The sequence below is a fragment of the Urocampus carinirostris genome, chromosome 2 (genome assembly GCF_059441175.1).
Source record: "Urocampus carinirostris isolate Australia breed hairy pipefish chromosome 2, RoL_Ucar_1.0, whole genome shotgun sequence".
NCBI lineage: Eukaryota > Metazoa > Chordata > Actinopteri > Syngnathiformes > Syngnathidae > Urocampus > Urocampus carinirostris.
The window spans coordinates 14,888,231-14,913,429 of record NC_142350.1 but is presented as its reverse complement, the minus strand read 5'-3'; the positions used below and the strand labels follow the sequence as shown (position 1 = coordinate 14,913,429).

At 41.1% G+C, this 25,199-nt stretch overlaps 1 protein-coding gene and 1 pseudogene across 3 annotated transcripts in view; one reads left to right on the top strand and one right to left on the bottom strand.

Moving 5' to 3' along the window:
• Nucleotides 1–1,651: 1,651 nt before the first annotated feature.
• The window catches only part of smarcc1b (SWI/SNF related BAF chromatin remodeling complex subunit C1b), a 25,411-nt gene continuing 1,863 nt past the window's right edge, over nucleotides 1,652–25,199 (bottom strand). Inside the window, exons 7-28 of one of the 3 annotated variants that reach the window (XM_088329045.1) lie at nucleotides 24,201–24,270; nucleotides 24,042–24,117; nucleotides 22,552–22,677; nucleotides 22,161–22,240; nucleotides 21,971–22,077; nucleotides 19,106–19,165; nucleotides 19,015–19,043; nucleotides 18,808–18,923; nucleotides 18,660–18,731; nucleotides 18,470–18,583; nucleotides 17,136–17,289; nucleotides 14,204–14,314; nucleotides 14,062–14,121; nucleotides 11,120–11,378; nucleotides 10,978–11,043; nucleotides 9,105–9,151; nucleotides 8,931–9,033; nucleotides 8,093–8,229; nucleotides 7,886–8,020; nucleotides 7,673–7,805; nucleotides 4,442–4,522; nucleotides 1,652–4,349 (exon numbers count right to left, since the gene is read on the bottom strand). In XM_088329045.1, coding sequence (XP_088185171.1) covers nucleotides 4,294–4,349; nucleotides 4,442–4,522; nucleotides 7,673–7,805; nucleotides 7,886–8,020; nucleotides 8,093–8,229; nucleotides 8,931–9,033; nucleotides 9,105–9,151; nucleotides 10,978–11,043; nucleotides 11,120–11,378; nucleotides 14,062–14,121; nucleotides 14,204–14,314; nucleotides 17,136–17,289; nucleotides 18,470–18,583; nucleotides 18,660–18,731; nucleotides 18,808–18,923; nucleotides 19,015–19,043; nucleotides 19,106–19,165; nucleotides 21,971–22,077; nucleotides 22,161–22,240; nucleotides 22,552–22,677; nucleotides 24,042–24,117; nucleotides 24,201–24,270 — 2,192 coding nt within the window. In that variant the 3' untranslated portion in view covers nucleotides 1,652–4,293. Of the gene's footprint in view, nucleotides 4,350–4,435; nucleotides 4,523–7,672; nucleotides 7,806–7,885; nucleotides 8,021–8,092; nucleotides 8,230–8,930; nucleotides 9,034–9,104; nucleotides 9,152–10,977; nucleotides 11,044–11,119; nucleotides 11,379–14,061; nucleotides 14,122–14,203; nucleotides 14,315–17,135; nucleotides 17,290–18,469; nucleotides 18,584–18,659; nucleotides 18,732–18,807; nucleotides 18,924–19,014; nucleotides 19,044–19,105; nucleotides 19,166–21,970; nucleotides 22,078–22,160; nucleotides 22,241–22,551; nucleotides 22,678–24,041; nucleotides 24,118–24,200; nucleotides 24,271–25,199 lie in introns of all 3 variants that reach the window. The other 2 variants (XM_088329044.1, XM_088329043.1) reach the window with 2 other exon arrangements.
• LOC148371137 (5.8S ribosomal RNA) lies at nucleotides 9,532–9,679 on the top strand (annotated as a pseudogene).

Below are 25,199 nucleotides of genomic sequence, written 5' to 3'. Positions count from 1 at the left end.
ACTGAGGATAAGCGGTGCAGATAATGGATGGATATATATATATATATATAGATATATATATATATATCTATATATATATATACAATTAGTAAACTTTGTTCTAATTTACTATTCCAGAACCCAATAAATAGATGGTTTTGTCTACTACGTGGCCCCTGAGGCTAAAATGAGTTTGACACTCCTGATCTAGATTTGGTTTACTTAATCCTGTTTAATCGGTCCAGGGTGAGTAACACGAGTTTTATCGTCTTTTTTTTTTCATGCCTAACTCTGAAGTCCAGGTTATGCAGCATGCTGTCAAACAGTAACATAAAACGATGGAATTAAAGTAAAGGTCAGTCGTACTGGTTTCGTGGGTTCATTATGGTCTAAAAAACAAGATAAGATTATGTAAAAATGATCTCTTCTGTGTGAGTCACACACATTGTCATCTTTATTTTCTAACACAGGTAATTCCAAAGTCCAGAATAAGTGGCAAGATTTCATTGTAATATATAAATGTGCCACTGCCCATATTTAGCCATAATTACAGTGGGACCTCACTACTTCTCGCTTCGACGGATTCAGAGCTTCGCGGGCCTAAAAAAATAAATAAAAAAATAAAATAATAGTTAATAATTATTATTTTTTTTAAAGCATTTTTCAAGGGGCGTCGCTACTTCGTGGTTCCACGTTCGCGGGTTCAGAGCTTTGCAGGTCTAAAAGATAATAATAGAATAAAAACAAAAAAAACAAAAACATATATATATATATATTATATATTTTTTTTAAAGCATTTTTTAAGGTGCGCCGCTACTTCGCGGATTTTCACTTATCGTGGGTGGTTTTGGTCCCCATTAACCGAGGTCCCACTGTTTACAACTTCAAATTTTTTAGTTGCAATTATACAGATTTTCCATTATTTCAGTTGTGTATCATTCTGTAGCCAGGAGTGGCCTTGAGCGTCTTCATGAACCAGTTTGGGACACGGGTCATTGTTCAGTGGAAGTTCCCGCTGCTGTTCTTTAAGTTTTGTTTCAACTTATGGACAACCCTTTTAGTGCAAGAATGATTGTCAGACATTTTGTTTTCATTCGTCTCAGAATATTCTGCGAATAGAACTTCGAAGAAATTGTTCAACTCTCCAGCCTTCGATTCTGATAAGCCACTGTCTCGCAATCCTGGAATCCAACCAACAGGAGGAATAAAAGATTTACTTTTCAAAATAAAACTGGGATTGGAATATGAATGTTTTTTTTTTTTTTTTTTTTGGTTTGAACAAATTTATTGACACTAATAACAGAAAACAACCATGACAATCTCAACAGCAATTAAGCACATTCACAATATTATATTTCAATATGACTTTTTTAACAGCAAGCACAATGTGAGGTTTGAACAACCCTTCTCGAAAATCTTAATAGCAATCAAGCATATTCACAATTTCATTATATAACATCTTTGTTAGTGTCAATAGATCCGTCCAGGCCAATCTCATTTGTGCCCAGAATATTTAGCAAATACAACTTTGAAGGAATTGCTCAACTCTCCAGTCTTTTATTTTCAAAACCTACCTTCTTGTAAAATGGTTTCCTTTTCGGTATAAAACTAGGAATTCCGATATAAAAGCAGAAAAAAGTGGTTCCGTGACAGAAACAGCAAGAAGAAAAAATCATTTGTAAAAACAACTTTATTGAGTGGAGAGAAATGTGAAAATCTCTCAACCGGTGAACACAAATTGAGCGCTTTACCCTTTGTTCAAGCATTTTCACCTTTTGCAGTTCTCTAGGCTTTGAATATTTAACCAAATGTGACAAAAACCTTCAGGAAAATATATATTTTTTCAAACAACAAATATATTATCACCCCCTTTTCTCTCAGTGCAGCCAGCTGACCACAAATATCCTTGAAGAGTTCTGCATGAAGCATCGTTATGTAAATGACAGATAAGGGTAAAGTCCACTTAGCGTTTAAAAGAAGAATTTCACTTGTTTCAAAACCTATAGCAGGGATGGGTAAAGTACAGCCTGCGGCCCACATCTGGACCGTCGGGCTTTTTAATACAGCCTGCCAAAAGAAAAAGTTAAAAATGATTATATGAACTTGTAAAAAAAAAAAAAAAAAAAGTACTAATAAAGAAATGGTCATTTGCTGCCACTCTCGTTCCCAGTCTTCCTTGGTGTGTCTATCCTCATTAAAAAAAAAATCTAGTTTTCATAGTATATTTATGTGTATAGAGCTCAGGGCCAAACTTCCAATAGTAGGCTACATGTTTATGTACTTGCTTTTTATTTATCATGGAGTTTTTTTTTCTTTTATCCTGATATTTATCAAACTCATTTTTTTTTTAACTTGGTCAGCCCAAATTTAGTGCTTAAAACAAAGGGGTTACAATTCATTTATTTTCATTTATGTAATAAAACAGTCCATTTAGTCATAAATAAAATCCAACATTTGTATTACCGTATTTATATCTACCTAAAAAAGAACTCAATGTGGGTGCGCTTCATACATGAGGTTTTGGTTGACACGGTAGTTGATCCTGATTCACACCAATGAGAGCGCTCAACCCCAACCCCGGTGATATAGATGACCTATGAAGACATTAGGTTTTATCAGCATCGATTCCCTTGTTACAGTGAAAATCCTTTATTTAGTATGGAATACAATTGATTGTCACTGTAACATAGGAAACGCACAACAAAATGAACATTTTCTGGTACGGCTAAAGATAGTGTGATGCGATAAAACCCAATGTCTTTTCACACGTTATCTATAGCGCTGTTGAGTTCAGTGGTTGGAGTTCAGCGCTCTCATCCGTGCACAAAATGTCAGCTGAAAAATGGCCCCTAACAAAAAATTATACCGATTTCTAATAAAAAACCTGTGCACGTTTTACACAAGTGCGTGTTATACACAAATAAATAGGGTTATCGCGTTTTGCTGTTCAAAATCAACTATTTTTTTAATCACCATTTTAAAATATTTGCCTTATCGAAATCGCAGCGATGAAAGAAAAATTGTATAAGGATTATCTTTTTTCGCTTTTTTATTTACAGGTTATCGGATTCCAGACCGTGTACGGCAGATACAAAAAGTTAGATCAATCATTTTTTTCCCCCTCATGGCCGCTCCACCAAATTCTTCAACCTAGGGGTACTCACATTTTCCCAGCATTTGAGCTACTTACAAAGCGACCATGTCAGAATGAGCCACACCAGGTGTTTCCAACCTTTTTCAAGCTGAGAGCTACTTCTTGTTACTAATGAGCGCAGAGGGCACACAGTTTGATATGAATATCTACATTACCAACTTATTATGTTATTACTTTGTTATTGCTCTGACATTTTTTTTGTGGAAAATTGAGCGTCTCGAAAATTAAAATGACCCAGCACTGGTGAGCTATTTTCAGAACAATTCTGCGGGCACCTCAGCTGTCCATAGGGAGCACCCTTGTGCCCACAGGCACCACGTTGGAGGCCCCTGATCTACATGGAAAAAAAACCCCACATTTTCTATTTATAAATAACCAAAACCCAATTTCTTTTCCAACTCAGCTTTATTTTGTTACATAACTGAAACTAATAATGCCACTTCCGGTCTCTACGTAGATGCTTTTATTATTTTGTGGTCATATCCGATTTATCGTGATCAAAGTCAAGGTAATTTATAACGCGAGACCGCAGAAAGTTTACAACATAGGTTTGACAAAAATTTGTTTACTGGCACTGTTGAAGAGATAAAAGGTATATTTTATGTCAGTTAACATGTTTTCAGTTTCAAAATGTAAGCAACAATTTATAATTATTTATAATGTTTGATTGTTCCAGCCTCTAATGACAAGTTTAGTTGTTGTTAGCGCATAGTTGCTGACCTAAAAGTCAAGATTCTGTCTTCATCTGACTGGTTACTCTGTAAGTCAATGATTGTAAGATTGTTGCTTGTCAAATTCATTTGTCATCTTACCAACTGCTTTGTATATCAATCAAGTGATGTGATGAAAATAATAGGCTGACATTTTTTAATATCAAGCAGTGGTCCACCAGTACTACCTCTGCGATCTACCTGGAGATTGCGATCTACGTAACGAGGACCCCTGCTTTAACCCATTGTGGCCCGACTCAAAAGGTTTGTCCATGGCTGACCTATAGCAAAAGGTGAAAAAGTTCGGGGGGTTCCAATACTTTTGCAAGGCACGTTATTTGACAGAACGCTTTGAACTAAACTCGGAGAATACAAACACAGCATCCAAACTACAAAATCGGACCATTGGGGGTTGTTTTTAACCCTCACCAAGCAACGCTCAGCTGTGACTTATACCGGTAGACTGGGCTGAGCTGCCGCCAAGCCGTCGGACTGCGAGGGCGGATCTGTAAATGAGACTGAAAATCAGTTCATGAACGCCGGAAGACAAGGAATTAAGAAAAACAAGAGGCACACAATAATACATGCTCACACATGCCATTAGGTGCTCCGGGGAGGCGGAGGACCATCGCTTGTATTTGTCCACTGCTAGGAGCCAGCCGGTTGGCCATGGACTGACCTGAAGAAAGTGATACATCAGTTATTTTCTTTCTTTCACAAATGCTACATATACAATGGTACGTCACTTTGCAAATTGAATTGGTTAGGCAGTGAGGTTTGTATAATAAAACGGGATGATTCCGTTCCAAGGTCATCAAATGCAAGCAAACCTCCATTAAATAAATTTTAACTGCTCTGTAGGTACACAAGTGTTCAGTCAATGTTCATAAATATGACACATATTAAAAATAAAACAAGAAATAATACTAAAGAAATGTAAAACAAAGTTATTGTACAGAAAAGTGTTTTATTCGCCAAAAACAGTCCACAAAATTAGATGGATGAAGATATAGATAGATGTATAACTAGATCGTAGGGCTGCACGATTACCCGACATGTCGCAATGTGACATAGAGCAATACGGTAACCGCAAAACCCTGCTTTTTTAAGGATTTATAGTTCCAGTTTGTTATTAGAGTGATTGGCCAACAAGAATTGTTACATTTCGTCTGAAGTCAGAAGTTTGAACGTTTGTTTGACAATCTGTACTCAACACGTTAGGGCTGCGCGACGAACCGAAATCAAACCAGCATCGCGATGTGACAAGGTGCAGTTGTGAAACCGCAAAGCACTGCGGTTTTTCAAAGTTTTGTAGTGAATGATGGCGTTTTGGCCAACCACAATTGTAACTGTTTCGAGTTTTAAAAGCGCCGACCAGAAGCAAATTTTAATAATAGCACAAGCCAGGAATTTACTTGGGAGGTGCCAGCCTGCAAAAGTTTGGGAGCCATTGGTCTAGAACAGGGGTCGGCAACCTATGACACACGTGCCATTTAACCAGTGGCACGCGAGCGCACGGGAAAATAATGCAAATACCGTAAATTCCGGACTATAGAGCGCACCTGATTATAAGCCGCACCAAAGACATTTTAGGGGGAAAACCGATTTTGTCCACACACAAGCCGCACCTGTATATAAGCCGCATGCACCCACATCTATTAAACACAAAATTAATCCAAGCCAAACTTCAAGTCCCGCGATTGGAACTAATTTTTTGGGGGGTTTGAACAAATTTATTGACACTAATAACAGCAAACAAACAATGTGAGGTTTGAACAACCCTCCTCGACAATCTTAACAGCAATCAAGCATTGAAGCACACAGTCCAAAAATCACAGCCGCCCAGATGAACGTAGGTTCTAGGTGCCCGTTGACAGTAATCCAAGGAAAAAATGTTTGTTTCCAAAGGTAACGGTGGGAAGAATATATATCCATTATTGTCCGCCATGTCCACAAAAACTCACCTCTACCAGTCTCCACTTTCCCATCAGCCCGCGTTTGATCCGCCCCTCTTTTTTTATTTGCTCGTGCAGAATCGCACATATTTACAAAGAAAGACGGTACATCGAGAGGGTTTTCAAAGCTTTAATAATAATAATATAACTTTCATCCTAAACCGTGCCTTTGGGAGGTAGCCTCACGCTACTAACAAGACGCTCGCATTCCAGCACATTAGTTTGTTAAGGAAATAAATGCCGTGATCATTAGAATCGCGGCAGACCATCCGCTTCTTCCTCCTTGGTAATGACATCAAAGTTGTCTTTCTCAATACCTTAAAGAATCTTTATCATGATGACGTCGTTCCACGCTCCCTTACGTCAATATTCCCCAGCAATATGCCCGTTTGCTTTTAACATGGAAGCTGCATCACGAACCTTATTTAGTGCAATTTGCACGATGATGGTATGTTTACGCTCACAAGTTGTGATCTTCCTCGGCGCATATATTTCACCGGTCTAAATCTTACCTCTCATACTCGAGCGCCGCTGGCGGCCATTAAATAAATTACATAAATTTGGCCGCATCTCTGAATAAGCCGCAGGGTTGAAAATTTGGGAAAAAAGTAGCGGCTTATAGTCCGGAATTTACGGTAATAATGATTTTTTTAAAGCGCATTTTTACCGGAAATTTAGACATTTTTAGTTGCGCGCCGTGTTTAGCATCCCTCCTTTTCTGTTACGTGTGTGAGTGCGTGTCTGCGTATCTGCGCCGCGCCTCGCAGAGGAGAGATTCGCGCCGCGCAGAGGAGAGATCCGTGTTTTAACCCAGCCAACAAAACACACGCGCAATAAATGAACGAATCATGATGGCTCCTCGAGGGAAAACATCACGTTCTTTCCAGCCAGCGTGGACAGACGAATGAGGCTTTGTGCAAAAAATGACCACACTGTTTGTGCATTATGCCTCGAGAGCGTTGTATTCCGCACGGCAAGTGTTAAACATCATTACGAGACGAAACATGAACATGAATTCAAGGATGAGTCTGACAAGGCGCAGACATTAAAACGCACTGTGTCCAAGTGCGGCCAACAAACACAGACCCAGAAGACCTTTGTCACCGCTAAAAACACCAACACTAAAGCAAGCTATCACATTGCTCACTGCATAGCAAAGCACAGAAAACCATTTACTGTGTGTGCGTGCGGGCACGTGCCTTCTGCTTTTCTGTTGTTCTTTCAAGTTTTTATATTTTCTGCAACAATTAATAACTCAATTTGTTTAACAAAGCGGTTTAAGATTGCACTGTAGAAAATAAAAACAAAGCACATCATTCTTTTTTATTTGAAGTATTATTTTCTTCTTTTCATATACCAATTATCTCCTTATGTGGTAGTACAGTGAAATATTTGACATAACTCCATTTTCAAATATTTATATTTATGTATTTCCATGTTGTATATTTGGACTGGTGTAAAATGACAGCTCTGTTGGATATTAAAAAAATGTTGTTCGAGTCATTGATCTTGGTGTGGCACACTGATTTACAAGGACATTTGAAAGTGACACTCCACACCAAAAAGGTTGCTGACCCCTGGTCTAGAAGGACATCATCTCAAGATCAATTTGGATGTCACTATGTTTAAGTTCTCTCCAAAAAGAAAGCAAGCACAGAAATAAATGCACTTTTCTTGAAAAATAAAAAATCGCATAGAAATTGCAATACCGATCGCAGTTAGGTTTTTTTCCAAAATCGTGCAGCCCAAAATGATTGATTGATGTATAGAGAGATGTATACACAGATAGAAAGATAGACAGATGTATGGATGTATAGATGGATAGAAAACCAACAAAATAAAATAAAAATATAACATTTCTGAAATAGCCAAACCCGAAATCTGCGTTGTGAATCCTGGCTGTCCCTGCTGCTCTCTCTGATGCTGAAGCTTCATCTCAGCCTGTTTGAGCTGCTCTGAATGGAAGGATTGCCTCTCTGTCAGAAGTTGCTGTCGCTGCTGTTCCAACTGTGAAAACAACCATCTTCAGCACACATATCCGAAGAAGAAAAAGCCTGACTTCGACTGAAAATTTCAGATTCACTCACAGCCTCTTTCTCGCGGTCCATGATGGTTTCTAGTTCTTCAAAGTGTCTCAGTTTAATCTCCAGCTTCTTCATTTGGGTCTCTACCAGCAAAGCCACCAAAGATTTGATCTTCCTCTCCTCCACTGCTGCCAAGTGCTGAGTGAAGGACGCGAAAAGGATTTGTAGAAGATATTTTTGCATCAGTCCAAATGAAGATGTGGCAATTACTTTGGCTTTTATAGCAGCAGAGCCCAGAGCGGCCGCCGCTGCCGTTGTAACGGTGCTCTCGACGAGATCCAACTCCATTACCGCTCTCCCCTCATCTCCTTCTCCCTCCTGGTGCTGCATGCCGCCGTCCTCATTACCTATGCCCGGAAAGATATCCAATTTGTTTGGACCACGTCTGATAAAAAAGCTTTCAAAAGTGTCCTATTTTCTGCATTATAAGACGCACCTAAAAACCCAAATTTGGCCAGAAATTGCACATTATATACCACAGAATAGGGTGGATAAGATTACTATTGCAGTAATTATCAATCTGTCTTACCGTACGAGGGTTTACTTATACTACCTCAGCCATCACATTGGATGCCACTGGAATCGAACAAGAGTAGTGGTGGTGAACGCGCCGACAATTAAGCACTAGACTAGCGGTACAGTTGACATAAGATACAGCGTTAATACACTGGGTTAAACAGTCCCCCCACTTGTTCACCGACGAACGTTAGAATGAAAAGAACAGAAAGTCTTTCAACTAAATACTGAAACTCTTTTACGTATGTATACAAATTAAATATAGTGGTACCGATCATGTGGACTGAAGTCAGGCAGACAGGACAATTTGTTCAGATGTGTGAATATCTCAGGAGGAAGACTATATAGGTCGGTAGTTAGCATTCTCCATTTCTCTTAATGGTGCTTTTTGTGCTTGCCAACAAGGTGAGCCACATCATCTATATTTGTTTCAGGAGTCATTGCCAATGGTGTTTAATAGTATATTTGTTTTTGTTGTTGTAATCTACTGTTTGCTGGTGCGCCTCAGTCGAAAAAATCCCGGATGTTTTACCGATTAAACGAATTCTGTCACTTTCGTCTGCGTTGTCTCTCGTGACTCCTTCCACTTTAGGCGCCACAGCGTCAACAAGAAGCCCGTCAGCATTGACAGCAACCTTCATTAGGAGCACAGAACTCGAGTTTTAACATCACAAGTCAAACAGACGAATCCTTGCCTCCCATTTACCTGATGTGAACTGCTGTTCATTTGCATTTGTGAAGCATCAAGGGAGTCTGTTGGGGAGAAAATAGGTTTATGTGAATGAATGAAACTTTGTTTATTTTGAACATGTCGGCGGAGGTCACTCCCGGGCCGCGCGACGGAGTTCGGCGGACGCGGCGTCACACGGCGCGACGCGAGAAAGGAAGAAACGGGTTGTAACTGGGGGGAGCCCGCTCGTCCGAAGACCCCAGTAGCGCGGCGCGACGACAGGCGGCGGTCGTGTGCGGGACCCCCGTAACTGTGTCGGTGTCGTGCTTATCGCGCCCGAAAGTACCCGCGCTGCGGGTTAGGGGCTCGCTCGCGGTAGCAACCGAACGGCACCCGCGGTAAAAACCCTGTCGTAAATTTGTCTCCGATCGTCCCGGGCGGACATAAAATCGCCCAGTTGTACGACTCTTAGCGGTGGATCACTCGGCTCGTGCGTCGATGAAGAACGCAGCAAGCTGCGAGAACTAATGTGATTTGCAGCTGCGATTGGCTAGCAACCAGTTCAGGGTGTCCCCCTGCCCACTGCCCGGAGATGCAGATAATGAGATGCAGATAATGAGATGAGATTCATTTTTTTTTTCTTTTTTTGAAGGGGCGTCGCTACTTCGCAGATTTTCACTTTTAGCGGGTGGTTTTGCTCCCCATTAACCGGGTCTAAAAAATAAAAATAAAAAAAATTTTTTTTTTAAATTTTTTTTTGGGAAGGGGCGCCGCTACTTCGCGGATTTTCACTTATCGCGGGTGGTTTTGGTCCACATTAACCGCGATAACCAAGGTCTTACTGTATAAAAACAAGAATCTGGAATGCCTGTATTTTTCACAGTATTTTATAAAATACACTTCAAGGTTTATAAATATGAGGTTAAGACACATATATAGACTACAAAATGTTTTGGGAGTTATGTTTCTATGTGGGGCGGCACGGCGGCCTAGTGGTTAGCGCGTCTGTGGCAGAGTTCTGAGGTCATGTGATCAAATTCAGCTACGTGCCTTCCGGTGCAGTTTTCACGTTCTTGCCCTGCGTGCGTGGGTATCCCCCGGGCACTCTGGTTTCCTCCCACACTGCAAAAACATGCATGTCAGGTGAATAGGTCCAAATTGTCCCTAGGTGTGAATGAGCGAGTGAGTTGTCTGTCTCTGTGTGCCATGCGACTGACTGGCAACCAGTTCAGGATGTCCCCTGCCCACTGCTCCAAGACAGCTGGGATGGGCTCCAGCACCCCTACTGAGGATAAGCGGTGCAGATAATGGATGGATGTTTCTATGTGCTCCAAGGGCTGGGACAATAAAAGTATATGGCTCCCCTTAACCACTCAAGTCACAATATTTTTAAGCCACTCTTGCGCCTAAGAGACACATTTATCCCTAACAGGTGACCGCCATCCATCCATCAATCCATCATCTACAACGCTTATCCTCAGCAGGGTTGCGGGGATCCAATCTCAGCTATCTTCGGGAAGTGGGCAGGGGACACCTTGAACTGGTTACCAGCAGAGCACACAGACAGAAAACTCACTCGTTCATTGACACCTAGGGACAATTTGGACCGGACAATTATCCTAACATGCATGTTTTTGGAATATGGGGGGAAACTGGAGTGCCCGGAGTTAACCCACACAGACATGGGGAGAACATGCAAACTCCACACGGGGTGGCTGCGGTAGCTGGACTCAAACCCATGACCTCAGAACTGTACCGCCTTGCGGCCCATAGGTGGATTAATTCCCTTTAAATCTTTAGCTTTAAATGCTGTTAATGACATCAAATGAGTAAAATGTACAGGCTGCCGTCACAGTCGATGGGAGTGAATGAGTAAAATGTACAAAGTTAACTAGTTCTACAGTCTCACCAGATAATTTCATTTGATTGCAGGTCAATCCATTCATAGACTCTTCCTGGACTTGTGAGAATTCCTCTGTAGAAAAGTTTAATATTGCGCACAGCTCCTCAAGTCAACAATCACACACACTATCCCCGCCTCATTCTCTCACCTAGCGCAGCTTTAGCGGCGGCCGAAGCGACTCGAGGATCCACCACGGAGGCCAGAAAGGCCACAGTGCTCATCACGGGGTTCTCGGACTGGCTGAAGGGCACGGGCTGGTACGCCAGAGGGCCCAAGGAGGCCGAGGAATCCTCCAGGTACGGGTCTTCTATAGGGAGACGGAGGAAGTGGAGGATGCAGTCGTCCTGCGTCCTGGAACCGACGTGCTCCGATACTTTGTTCCAGTCATCTCGATACACCTCCAAAGCCTGAAAAATCCAGAGTGAGAACTTAAAATACCGTGAGGGAAAAAAATAATGTAATATAGTTAATAAAAATAATTCTTATTCTGGTTTATCCTGCTCGTTTCTGTTTTTAATATTGGACACCTGCAAACAGATTGCGTAGGATGGCAGGGTGGTTCGTTATTTTGACTATGATACGCTGTTTACAGCAAGGGTGCTCATTAAGTAGCTTGCAATCCACCAGTAGATCGCAAAGGTAGTACTTGTAGATCACGGGTAAATGTATTCAGTGCATTGTATTTGTTGGGATACACAACGATCTAGCGATCTTTTTGACCTTTTCACATCAAATGCAATTTCAGACTGCAACTATAATGGCATACATTTATGAAAAAATGCAAAATGATCTGTTAGACGCTCAAGTTAACTGTGCGGGTCAGATCTATCGACATTTCGTTCTGTATACACGTGTGCACGAATGACAATAAAGTAAATCTGAATCTGAATAATAACTGCATAGCCGCATGAAGCTCCAGAGCCTCTTGTACGTGAAAGCAGACGTTAATCAATTTTGATAGTATAAATCGGGGGTGCCTTGACACAAAACCTATTTAAAGACACTCCCTGAGGCCTAATGTCCCACTGTGTAAATTTTCACAAAAATCAGTTGAGCAGTTTCAGAGCCTATAAGCCATATGCGAACACACACTGTACGTAACGCTCCAACGTAACTCTGCATAACCAAAAACACGGAAATCACATTGCATTTATCAGTCAGTGATTTATAAAGTTGGAGAATTTGAAAAATAATTTTATGATAAAACGTTCCACTTTTTTGTTAGTGTACTTCTTATACAGTTATTAGCTCTGTCGCGCAGATAAGACATTTGAGAGTTAATTTTAAGACTTGTCAACTAAACGTAAGAGCTTTTCAAGGCCCTAATTCGTTGTTATCAAATTTAAGAAGTTTTTAGGACGCCGTGGGAACTGTGATGGAATTGATCAGTTATGAATCTTTTTGAAATGGTACTTTAATTATTATTTATTAATATTTAATGATTAAGAGTTCAAATGAGATACAGTGGGACTTTGATATCGCGGTTAATGGGGACCAAAACCACCCGCGATTAGTGAAAATCCGCGAAGTAGCGGCGCAACCCCACCCCCCCCCCAAAAAAAAAGAAAAAAAAATGAAATTAAATGATCTGCATTTATATAGCGCATTGGCTCCCAGTTAGCCTTAGATGTGATTTCAAGGTTCTCTTAGTATTATACAAAATCATACATGGAATTGCTCCATCTTATCTTTCGGATCTGATTTCCCCCTATGTTCCGGTCCGAAGCCTACGATCTGAGAGTGCCGGTCTTCTGGTGATCCCAAGAGCAAAGAAGTGTTCTCCTGGTTCGAGAGCGTTCTCTATCCGGGCACCGGTGCTGTGGAATGCTCTTCCCCCTGAGATCCGATCTGCAACCTCAGTGGAAATGTTTAAAGCGAAGCTTAAAACTCACTTCTACTCCATAGCATATGAATAACCTACTCTTCTCGTCGGCTGAAAAATAGTCTGTGTAATATAGTGTAATAATCTGTGAAGCCCTTTGAGACTCTTCGTGATTTAGGGCTATACTTGACTTGACTCATCTCATTATCTGCACCGCTTATTCTTATTAGGGTCGCGGGGGGGCTGGAGCCCATCCCAGCCATCTCCGGGCAGTAGGCAGGGGACACCCTGAACTGGTTGCCAGCCAATCGCAGCTGGAAATCACATTAGTTCTCGCAGCTAGCTGTGGTCTTCATCGACGCACGAGCCGAGTGATCCACCGCTAAGAGTCGTACAGCTGGGCGATTTTACGTCCGCCTGGGACGATCGGAGACAAATTCACGACAGGTTTTTACTTGCGGCGCACCACGGGTGCCATTCGGTCGCTCCCACAAGCGAGCCCCTAACCCGTGGCACGGGTACTTTCGGGCGCGATACACACGACACCGACACGGTTATGGGGATCCCATGCACGTCCGCCGCCTGTCGTTTTTGCTACTGGGGTTGTCGGACGAGCGTGCTCCCCCCAGTTACGGGGGTAGCCCGATCACGCCCGCCACATTTTCTTGCGTCGCGCCGTGTGACGCCGCGTCCGCCGAACTCGCTCCGTCGCGCGGCCCGGGAGTGACCCCCGCTGCAATTACATTCCCAACAAATGCAAGACGAAGTGGTTTTGGTTATATGTTCGCCACTACATTCCCGAAAAGTGATATAAAAGTGAGATAAAACAAGGTAAAAGTGGTTATAGTGGCGGGGGATGCAAATCTCGGCAATGATACATTTCTCGGCATAACACCGGCCGCCTTATCCCGCGTCCGCTGACGTTCTGCCGAAAAACCCTGCAAAAAGTGACAATCTGCGAAGTAGCGACGCCCCTTAAAAAAAAAATGAATTAACCATTATAGACCGCGAAGCTCTGAAGCCGCGAACGTCGAGCCGCGAAGCAGCGAGGTCCCACTGTATAATATTTACATATCGTAGAATGTATGACAATGGGGTTTATCAAAATGCCTTACAAATCAATGAAGAAAAAACTAAGTATATATTGGAATTTCAATTATTGACCACAAAAGTAAGTACTGTAATGTTAATTTGTAAAAATATTCTTAAATTGTTAACTCCTCCAATGTAAGGTACCGTTGTATTCTGATACATAAAAACAATCTTACCTCTAATAACAGAAGCGTCTCTTGCTCTGTCCATTCTCGTCCGGCGCAAGTGCTCTTTGTCTGAGACGAGACAAAAAGCAAACATCAGGAGTCGGAAAAAGAGATGGATGGAAAAATGATCGTTGGTTTCTGGTTTTACTACCTTAGGGTGTTTCCTAACGTAAACGTCCATGCGCAATCCGAAGGTCTGGCAATCCGAAAGCTTCTCTCTGCTCCTTTCTGCGAAGCACAGCATGTGCTGCGATGCTGTCACCTACAAAATAAAATTAATATTTCAGGCCCTGTCCATACAACTCTGGTTAATAACATAAAAACGAGCATGTATTTATTTTTGATTGTTATATATTTACTAGTTCAATGCCAGATGTTTCTCTCAAATGGAAAAGAGCCGTTGCACGACAATTTTATGTCAACAGAAAATTTAGTTTTTTAACTATATAAGCATGGGACATAGCAAACGTAAGCTTCCACCCTAATCTTTCATTAGAAAAAAAGTATGTTTCCAGCTGGTACCATTGTTTAGTAAACAACAGTTGAACATTTCCAAATTCCTTGAAAATATTAATTTCCAAGAAAACTTCTTTGCTTTCTTGATGTACCTCCAATATCCAAATAATGCTTTCCATTAACAACACAAGGACACTTTGCTTGAAAAATAATATTTTTTTGCAAGAATACTGAACTTATGCACAGACGATGCATGAACAATGCATGAGCTTTTCAGTGCCCGATGTTTCCGGTAATCACAAGATTTCGTTCACCATGGCGGACGTGCACAAAACGTCAGCCTCCTCTGCCCTGATCATGACGAAGGGACTTTGTCATCTTTTTTTCAGAAAAAAAAGCTTTGAAGTAGAGGCAAGATCAAGCCTAAAAAATTCAGCACGCCGCGACCTGAGTACCGGGTACCGTATTTTCCGCACTATAGGGCGCACCAGGTTATAGGGCGCACCCCCAAAAAATAGTTTTTGGTCCTATATCTTCCATAGATAAGGCGCACCGGATTATAAGGCGCTACAATGGGAACCTCGACAAAACAGTCAGATGATTCAGTCAAACTGATTCCCCCCTTAACATTCCCAAAGCTTGCAAAGAAGCAAATACGTGTCGTAGACACGTGCGGATGCGGTGTCCGTACGATGTCACTCAAATGCATTATTTCAAATATCATTCGGAAAGTTAAAGTCTTGGGATTCAAGAAATGCCAACCATTCCTTAGTTTCTATTTTCTTTTTCGCTCGCAACTTTACTGTGCATATGACAATAAACACTTGGAATTGAGTTTAATTCACTCAACTGATCACAGCAACATCAAGATCGTTCTAAAACAAGATACCGGGAAAATATAAAGCCGCATAGCTCACCTAAGTTCTCACGTTCAATAATGATACGCAACCATGGTCTTCTTACAACCGTGAGTGAAGTAAATCCAGTAGAGTAAAATATTTACAAATACAGACTTATGAAACATGTTTCTTTATGGCGTACTTTAGCAAGCTTGCTATTCAGTCATCTTTTTCGGCCAATTGCAGGGTTTGTTTTGGCCCTCTAGCCTATCCGAGGCTCCGAATAACTTCAGCCAATAGCGATCGATTTAACTGATGATTGACACATCTTTTTCGGCCAATTGCAGGGTTTGTTTTGGCCCTCTAGCCTATCCGAGGCTCTGAATAACTTCAGCCAATAGCGTTCGATTTAACTGATGATTGAGACATCTTTTTCGGCCAATTGCAGGGTTTGTTTCGGCCCTCTAGCCTATCCGAGGCTCCGAATAACTTTAGCCAATAGCGATCGATTCAAATGATGATTGACACATTGGTTAGCCAATGAAACGCCGGTATATAAATCCCAGCATACACCGCGGACTACTCCACGTTCGGGGGAAAATCGAGTCGGCGGCTGTTGCGTAAATTGCGAGACCTTGCGATTTAATATTGAGCCATATATAAGGCGCACTGTATTATAAGGTGCATGGTCAGTTTTTTTAAAAAAATAAGACTTTTAGGTGCGCCTTATAGTGCGGAAAATACGGTATATGAACCCGAACCCGCCCAAACTCGACGGATTAACTTGATTTGATAAACAAGCCCGAAATAAACCCCGAAACTTTAATCTGCCGCCAAAGTAACTTTATTCCAGCCGTGAGTACTTTGTCACGGAACTGTGCGTTTTGGCTTAACTACGCAGCTTGGGTTTACTTGAGGCCGAATCCCTCAAATCAAGTATGCACTGCAAGTGCAGCGCCTAAATGAGCGGTTTGGCACCAAAGTGCGCATATCAGCGATATGCAGAGAACGAAAGTGAAACTGAATAAAATGGCACCAAAAAGAAAATCGAATTCTGCAGATTACAAGCTGCAAAAAAATGAAAGGTTTGGCCAAAAAGCAGAAAGATCATTTGTAAAGCTCTAAAGCTATTGGCAAGAAGCAAAATTGACATCTGATGTGAAGGAGGTGGAAGGAGGAAGCCGCGCGTCTTTTACCCCAACACCGAGGAGGAAAAAGTCTTTGGATTTAGTGATTTTGAGTTAAACTAATAGTTTGGTAGACGTTTTCTTTATCTAAATAATTACTTAAGTAAAAGTGATCTCATGCTGTGTAGATCGTCCACGAAAAAAAAAAAAGAAAAAAAAGAAAAACGGCGAGAGAGACAAGCCCTACCGGCCAGACTTAATGATTGACATTTTAAGCCCGGGTCGGGCCCAAGACCTTACCTCTAATTTGAAGTGTTAAATGTCTGTATCATCTTCACTTCTCTCACCACACTGCTTTTCTGTGCCTACTCGCCAAGTAGCTTGCCAATACACTCATCGCTGAATATAGGAAGCAACACAGGGAAGTGGGGGGCTTTCTCGATTTGTGGACAAAGATTTAATGGTGATTTTTTTTTACACTGAAATCATTCCCAGAGGCTTGAGACCAAATCCTTTACAATAGTTTTTTTAAAATAAAAAATAAAAAACATATTTCAACGTTTTGGCACTCAGGGACAACACTTCTAAAAACGTATTTATACGTTACAACACTGAATAAGTTAATCGGATTTGTGGTACTTGTTGTGATTTTGGCAGATACCTGCAGTGGTTTGTGCTGCAAAGGTGCCAGGCCAGAGGGAGTGTCCACCAGGACGTTGAAATGCGGAGTAGGCGGGGGTCCCATGGGAAGCGGTCGACTCTCAGCGTCCACCTGGTAGTTTATCAAACCCCATTGCTCTAAAAACGCGTGCAACCTGGACACAAATGATACCTGAGATCAATTTATTTGTTTTGAAGATTGATACACTAGAGGGCAGCACGGCGGTGCAGTGGTAAGCGTGTGTGCCGCACAGTTCTGAGGTCATGAGAACGAACCTTCCTGTGTGGAGTTTGCATGTTCTCCCCATGCTTTGGTGGGTTTCCTCAGGGCACTCCGGTTTCCTCCCATATTCCAAAAACATGCATTTCAGGTTAAATTGGCCGGACCAAAATTGTCCCTAAGTGTGAGTAAGCGAGTGAGTTGTCTGTCTCTGTGTGCCCTGCGACTGGCTAGCAACCAGTTCAGGGTGTCTCCTATCCACTGCCCAAAGACAGCTGGGATAGGCTCCTTTATTCCTTGTTAACCCTAACCTTGATTAATGGGATTATTATTATTTATTTATGGCTCCTAATGATTTCATCAGGAAGTCTGAACTATTATGTTACGATTTGATTTCAAACAATACAATCTACCAAACTCACAAGTATTCATTGTACAGTATTGACTAAAAAAAGATATGTAATATCTCATGCAAAATGTTCAAACATTAATAATTGATGAATCGGTTTGAAGGAAAATCAAACATAGGTCATGCCAAAAATATCCACTCATAGGTTGTGACTAACTTGTGAAATACCAGAGTTAACAGGTTAATGACTATTGGCACATAAGCAGTGAGTCATTAAAACCTAACTCGAGTTTTTACCCTTGATTTGGTTATTAGCAAATTGTAATTATTTTTAAAATTACAAATTAATTAACTCTTCCCTTTTCATCTTTTTGGGGATTTGGGTTGGCGTTTGAACTACATTTGAAATAGGCCTTTTCTTACTTTTGCCATTTTCGGACTACACTAACAAAAATCCCAGGGGACGAGCATGAAATAACTCTCAACACCTCTTCCCACCTTGCCTGCTTTCTAATGTGTTGCAAGTCCGGGAACAGCGGTGATAAAAGTAAGATAAAAAAAAGAGAGGCGCGGTGGGGAAAAAAAACATAAAGGTTCTTTGAAAACAGTTGGGCATTGTTAGCTCATACTTAACAGAGAAAACATTATACATCCAATTTTTAAAGGACACCTCAAGCGCCGCACCCCACCTTTAATCAAAATAAATCAAATTAATCCAATTAAATCTTTCGACGACTCGTAATTGATAAACACAATGCACACGTGCCTCAAAATAGAACAAACATCTCCGGTGAGATTCCGCCGACAGGATGTGGAACTGAGGTAATCTTGTGGATTGAGCCGGTATGTGTCCAGCATGAAATTACGGTAGGCCAGGAAGCTGAAATGCATCAGAAAGATTATTATTATATCTGTAAACATTTTTAAAATATGTTCTACAGTTTAGCATCACTCACACTTCTGGTGATTTTGACTTGTTCTTCCCGTTGAAGAACTCAGGGAGGGCACGTTTCTCTATTGAGTGGATACTGAGGATAAAAAAGTAGATGCTTTTCAGTAAAATATGCAAATAAAAGTGGGAAAATAAAGACACTATTTCATCACCTGTTGTTGTTGAACCAAGATGTGTAACTGGGGATAATGATGTGATGGGTTTGCTCAGTGATGTGGTCATCTCCCTCTAACAATCGAGGAATTTCTACTTTTCCTTCCTCATCCTCCTGAGTTTACCCAAAAAATCCATATCATACTTTTTTTTTTTTAAACACAGAAAAAAATGGAAACAAATATCTAAATGAGAATCATTTTTACCCTCCCAGGAAAATCGTCGTCTTGGTCATCTGGAAAATATGTGATATTCTTTTTACTTTCAATGCATTCATTTTAAATACGGGTCACTTACCCAGATCAGCCATGATTCCACCTTTAACAGGCGTATTCTCACTGTCCTTTTTAAAATTGACTGCAAAAACAATGCAAATAGGTTAGTGCCATGGAAACTATCGTTAGGTCAAATGAATTATTTTATGTTGGTAAAAGCCACTCCACAGGAAAAAAAAACTACAAAAACAAAATATGGTTGCTTGGATGCCTTAACCACAAGGGTGGTAGGAGCACCATTTTAACGTGGTGTGTCTTGGGCAGGTGCTGCCCATCCCTCTATAGGCCAATATATATATATATATATATATATATATATAATAATAATGCATTTTATTTAAAAGCGCCTTTCAGGCCACCCAAGGACACTGTACAGACAATGGAAAAAAATACAATTTAAAAAGTTGTAAGCGAAATAATAAATAAAAACAAGACATAAAATCATAAAAACATAGGAAATGGAGAAGCTATGTGTTGTAAGCAGTCCTGAACAGGTGTGTTTTTAGACGGGACTTAAAAGTGGAGAGAGGTGTGCAGTTTTGGAGGTCCGGAGGTAGATTGTTCCAAAGCTTGGGAGCAGCGCAACTGAAGGCTCTGGCTCCCATGGTGCTCAGATGGGCAGAGGGCACTGACAGTCGGAGGGAGGACGAGGATCTGAGGGAGCGAGTGGGGACGTGCACCTGGAGAAGGTCGGACAGGTAAGGAGGAGCCAGGTTGTCAATGGCCATATATGTATACAGGATCAGTTTGTAGCTGATGCGATGCTGAATAGGAAGCCAGTGTAGCTGTTGGAGAACGGGGGTGATGTGCTGCTGGGAAGATGTTTTTGTGATGATGCGAGCAGAGGCGTTTTGAACCAGCTGAATTTTATGGAGGGACTTTTGAGGAAGGCCGAAGAGGAGAGCATTGCAGTAGTCAAGGCGGGATGTGACAAGACTGTGGACGAGAATAGCAGTGGTGCGGGGGGTGAGGGAAGGGCGGAGTCTGGTAATATTGCGGAGGTGGAAATAAGCAGTGCGGGTGATGGTGTTGATATGTGAGTGGAAGGTAAGCATGCTATCCAGGATGACACCCAGACTCTTGACCTGGGGGGAGGGGGACACTAAGGAGCTGTCGATGTTGAGAGAGAAATTGTTTACTTTGGATAAAGTGGATTTGGTGCCAAGAAGGAGGAATTCTGTTTTATTGGCATTTAATTTAAGAAAGTTTGTTGTGAACCATGTTTTGAGTTCAGAAAGGCAAGAGGTGAGGGAGGGAGGTGGGAGTATGGAGTTTGGTTTGCAGGAGAGGTAGAGTTGGGTGTCATCAGCAAAGCAGTGAAAGTGGATATTAAATTTGCGGAGGATATGACCAAGAGGCAAGAGGTAGACGATGAAGAGAAGAGGACCTAAGACAGATCCCTGGGGAACACCTGTGGTGACTAGGGAGGGCTTTGAGGTGAAGGATTTCAGCTGGACAAACTGAGTGCGGCCAGTGAGGTACGAATGGAACCAACTGAGGGGAGTATGGGTGAGACCAATGGAGGAGAGTTTATTGAGGAGGATAGGGTGAGAGATAGTGTCGAAGGCGGCGCTCAAGTATAGGAGGATGAGGATGGAGACTAAACCGGAGTCAGATGCTATGAGGAGATCATTTACAATACGGATTAGGGCAGTCTCTGTGCTGTGGCGGGGGCGGAAACCAGACTGAAAGGGCTCATAGAGAGAGTGGAGGGTCAGGTGCGAGTGGAGTTGAGCAGCAACAGTTTTTCCAAGGATTTTTGAAATAAATGGAAGGTTGGAGATGGGGGGGAGGTTGTCAAAGTTGTTGGGGTCAGCACCATGTTTTTTCAGCGTAGGGGTAACAGCAGCGGTTTTGAAAAGTGATGGGACAATACCAGAAGAGAGTGAGGAGTGGATAATGGCAGATATGAGAGGAAGCAGGGAAGGGAGGCAGGATTTAACAAGGGATGAAGGGAGGGGATCGAGCTGGCAAGTGGTGGGCTTGGATTTGAGTATGAGGTTGGATAATTCAGCAGTCGTGGGTGGAGCAAAACTGGAGAAGAAGTGACAAGGAGAAGGAAATTATATATATATATATTATATTTATATATGGACTGGCTGGCAACCAGTTCAGGGTTTCCCCTGCCCACTCCCCGCAGATAGCTGGGATGGGCTCCAGCACCCCCGCAACCCTACTGCGGATAAGCGGTGCAGATAATAGATGGAGAAATATATATATATATATATATATATATATATACACACACAAACACACACAATATATATATCTATATTATATAAATATTATATGGCGGCTGGGTGGTTAGTGTGCCTGCCGCCACAGTGCAGAGGTCCAGGGTTCAATTCCAGCTACCGCAGCCTCCCTATGTGGAATTTGCATGTTCTCATCATGCCTAAGTGGGTTTCCTCCAGGCACTCTGGTTTCCTCCCACATTTCAAAATGCATGGCTGGTCAACTAGTGAATCGAAAAATGGCCCTAGGTGTGAATGAGTGAGTGAATGGTTGTCTGTCTCTGTGTGCCCTGCGACTGGCTGGCAAACTGCTCAGGGTGTCCCCTGCCAACTGCCCGAAGATGGCTGCGATGGGCTCCAGCACCCCCGCGACTCTAGAGAGGATAAGTGGCGCAGAAAATTGATACATATAATTACACACACACACATATACATTATATATATATATATATATATATATATATATATATATATATATATATATATATACATGCATACATATGGGCGCCACCAGGGTGTACTTTCCCAAGACAAACCCAAATGAGATGGTGCTCCTACTACCCAAGTTGTTAAGGGATCAAACCATATTCTATATATATATATATATATATGGTATTATATTATTGTAGATATTGATTATTATAGTACTTTACCAATCTTGGGTAAGATAATTTCTTCCATATTTGGAACAGGAGTGGGGTCCTCCATTTCTTTGGTCAAGTCCTCCTCGGGCTCTTCTTCCAGTTGGCCACGTCGCCTACTTTATGTAAATATCCAATAATGGCATCATTGAAATCAAAATTAACAAGCCCGCAAACAGGATCAAATTTGGAATGTATGTACCCCTTTTTTCCTTTCTTTCTAGCTTCCAACAAGGGGGATGGAGAGCGTCTTCTCTTTTTGAAGGGTGTTGATTTCACATCCTGAGTCAGACATGAATTGTATTTTATTTATTTATAGGAAAGGCAATTTTTTAAAACATATAAAATAAAATAAATACAAAAATAATAAATAAATAAATTTAAAAAATTAAATAAATAAAATAAAATTGAAAATAAAAATAAAATAAATGATTTCCTGAAATTGTCAACATGTATATTTTTCTTGATTTTTATGTTTGCTACCTGTTTTAATGTCTGTTTTATTTTTCTAATTACAAATAAAGGCATGAACAAAGTAAAAACGTTCAAAATAACAATCTATATTTCTATAAAGTTTAAATGGTGTAACAGACCTGCTCATCTCGTAAGTGAACACGCTGTCGAAATATTACAGGCACGTTCCCTTCGGTCACAAAATAATCTTCCTCGTTCATCCATTCATTAAAAACGTCTGTGTCCAAGAAGAAGCCAGCGTGGACCTAAAACCCAACACAAAATTAAGCTCAGGGTTCAACCTCAATTTTTGGAATAATAAGTTGAAATGAATATTACCGATAAGTGTATGGGGTGGTTTATATTTTAAGACAGCATATAATATTATATATACACCGTAAATTCCGGACTATAGAGCGCACCTGATTATAAGCCGCACCCAACATTTTAAGAGAAAAAACGATTTTGTACTTACACAAGCCGCACCTGTATATAAGCCGCATCCGCCCACATTAAAAAATGTAACACAAAGACAAAATTAATCCAAACCCGACTTAAGGTCCCGCAATTGAAACTGAATGTCCTTCATTAAAGTACACAGCCGGCAAAATGAATGGAAAATTATACCGGTACTTAAGGTTTGATGCAGTCTTGCACCGTCCGGGTCCCGTTGAAAGTAATCCAAGGAAAAATGTGTATATTTCCAAAGGTAAGGGTGGGAAAAATATGTATCCACTATTGTCCGCCACGTCCACAAACACGTCTCACGTTTACTCCACTTCCCGTCAGCCCCCATGGATTTCGTCCCTTCTTTTTGATTCGCCCGTACAAAACATATCAGAATAAGTCTCTAAAATAAATACATTACAAAAATATACAGATGCGAATACAGATTATACATGGTTACACATATTTACAAAGAAAGACGGTACACCGAGAGAGTTTTCATAGCTTTAATAATAATAATATAACTTTCATCCCAAACGGTGCCAAACAGGTAGCAACACGATAGCAACACGCTCACAACACAGTAAACGGGTCTGTTAAAAAAAACATACCGTACTTGTAAAAATCTCGGTAAACCGTCCTCATCTTCCTCCTTAGAACTGAAGCCATCAAAGTCGTCTTCCTCAGTGTCGGAAAGAAACGTTGTCATATAAACGTCATCCCACGCTCCCATTCACTCCTGATTTTGTGCCCTCCCCTTCGTCACTACGCAGCAGACCGGCTTTTCGGAACCCGTTGGTGATGGTGGATTTTTATATGCTGCCCCGCGCTGACAGGATCCACTGGAAGACTTCCGAAAAAGTTGCCTTTCGCATGCGGACAGTTTTAGTGAAAGATTTCTCGCCGCTAGTCAAGCCAAGAAGTTGCAGTCTTCCTCGGTGCATATATTCCACCGGTCTAAATCTTACCTTTTGTACTCGAGCGCCACTGCCGGCCCTTAGAAAAATTACATAAATTGGCCGCATCACTGAATAAGCAGCAGGGTTGAACGTTTGGGAAAAAAGTAGCGGCTTATAGTCCGGAATTTACGGTATATATATATATATATTTATATACATAGAGAGATATACTATACATTTTTACAATTATTATTATTATATGACCACTCAGAAATTCTGCTCACCCTCCACGGTTTCTCTAAATGAGGAGGCTCTTCGACTTCTCCGCATACATCACTCGATGGCAACCAGGTGTCATAACTAAAAAATAATTTTAAAAAACAAAAGAAAAAACTCACGAGTGCTTTTATTTTAAAATTAAATGTATGTACACTGGCTCATACCTGTCAGGGTGCATACCCCAATGCACCAGAGATAGGCTTTGTTTTTGCATGACGGGACGAACCCATCCATCTAGAAAGCAAATACATTACATTAATATCTGTTTTCATGGGAATACATTTTGTTATTAACTCTTTCAACGCCACAAGCTTCTCTCCAATGGGATGATTTTTGTCTTTTTGACTCATTTTTAAAGGCCTATAGAAAATGTAGTTCTGTATCTATATTGTTTTTTAGCTTTTACCATTGTTTAGTAAAAAACAGTTGAACATTGCTAAGTTTCTTGGAAAAACTTATGAGAAAAACGACTTTTTGTGAAAGGGCGCATTTCAAGCTGAATTTTCACTTTGGTGCTTTCTTTTTTTGCATTTGTGATACAGTACCTCCAATATCTAAACAATGCTTTCCATAAACACAAGGGCAATTTGCCTGCAAAATAAAAATTAATTGCAATTACCCTGACCTTATGAATGAACCGTGAATAAACTTTGCAAGAACTTTTCAGCACCTGATGTTTCTGGTGACGTTATCACACTATTTCGGTCACCATGGCTATGACGTTACTGCCGACATGCACAAAATAACATCCCTTTCTGCCCAGACGACGACAAAGGGACTTCGTCATCCTTTTTTTTTTTTTAGAAAGGAAAAAAAAAGCTCTGTTTAAAGTCTGTCCGTCCTAATCCATATATTTGCTTATCTCACCACACTGCTTCAGTACGCCTACTCGGGGGCCGTCTACGCACCCTCAATCCCTGGATACAGAAAACAAAGTGGGGACTTCCTCGATGTATGGACAACAATCTGATCAAAGCCAAACCTGCCATCTAATAGTGATTGGTCATATTGAAATAATTCCTTGAGGCTTCAGACTTACTGATGTGCTGCACCAAACACTTAGAAATACTTTACAAAAAACAAAACAAAAAAAACAAAAAAAAAAACATAATTTTACGTTTTGGCATTTGGGGACAATGCCCCAGAAAATGTATTTATACGTT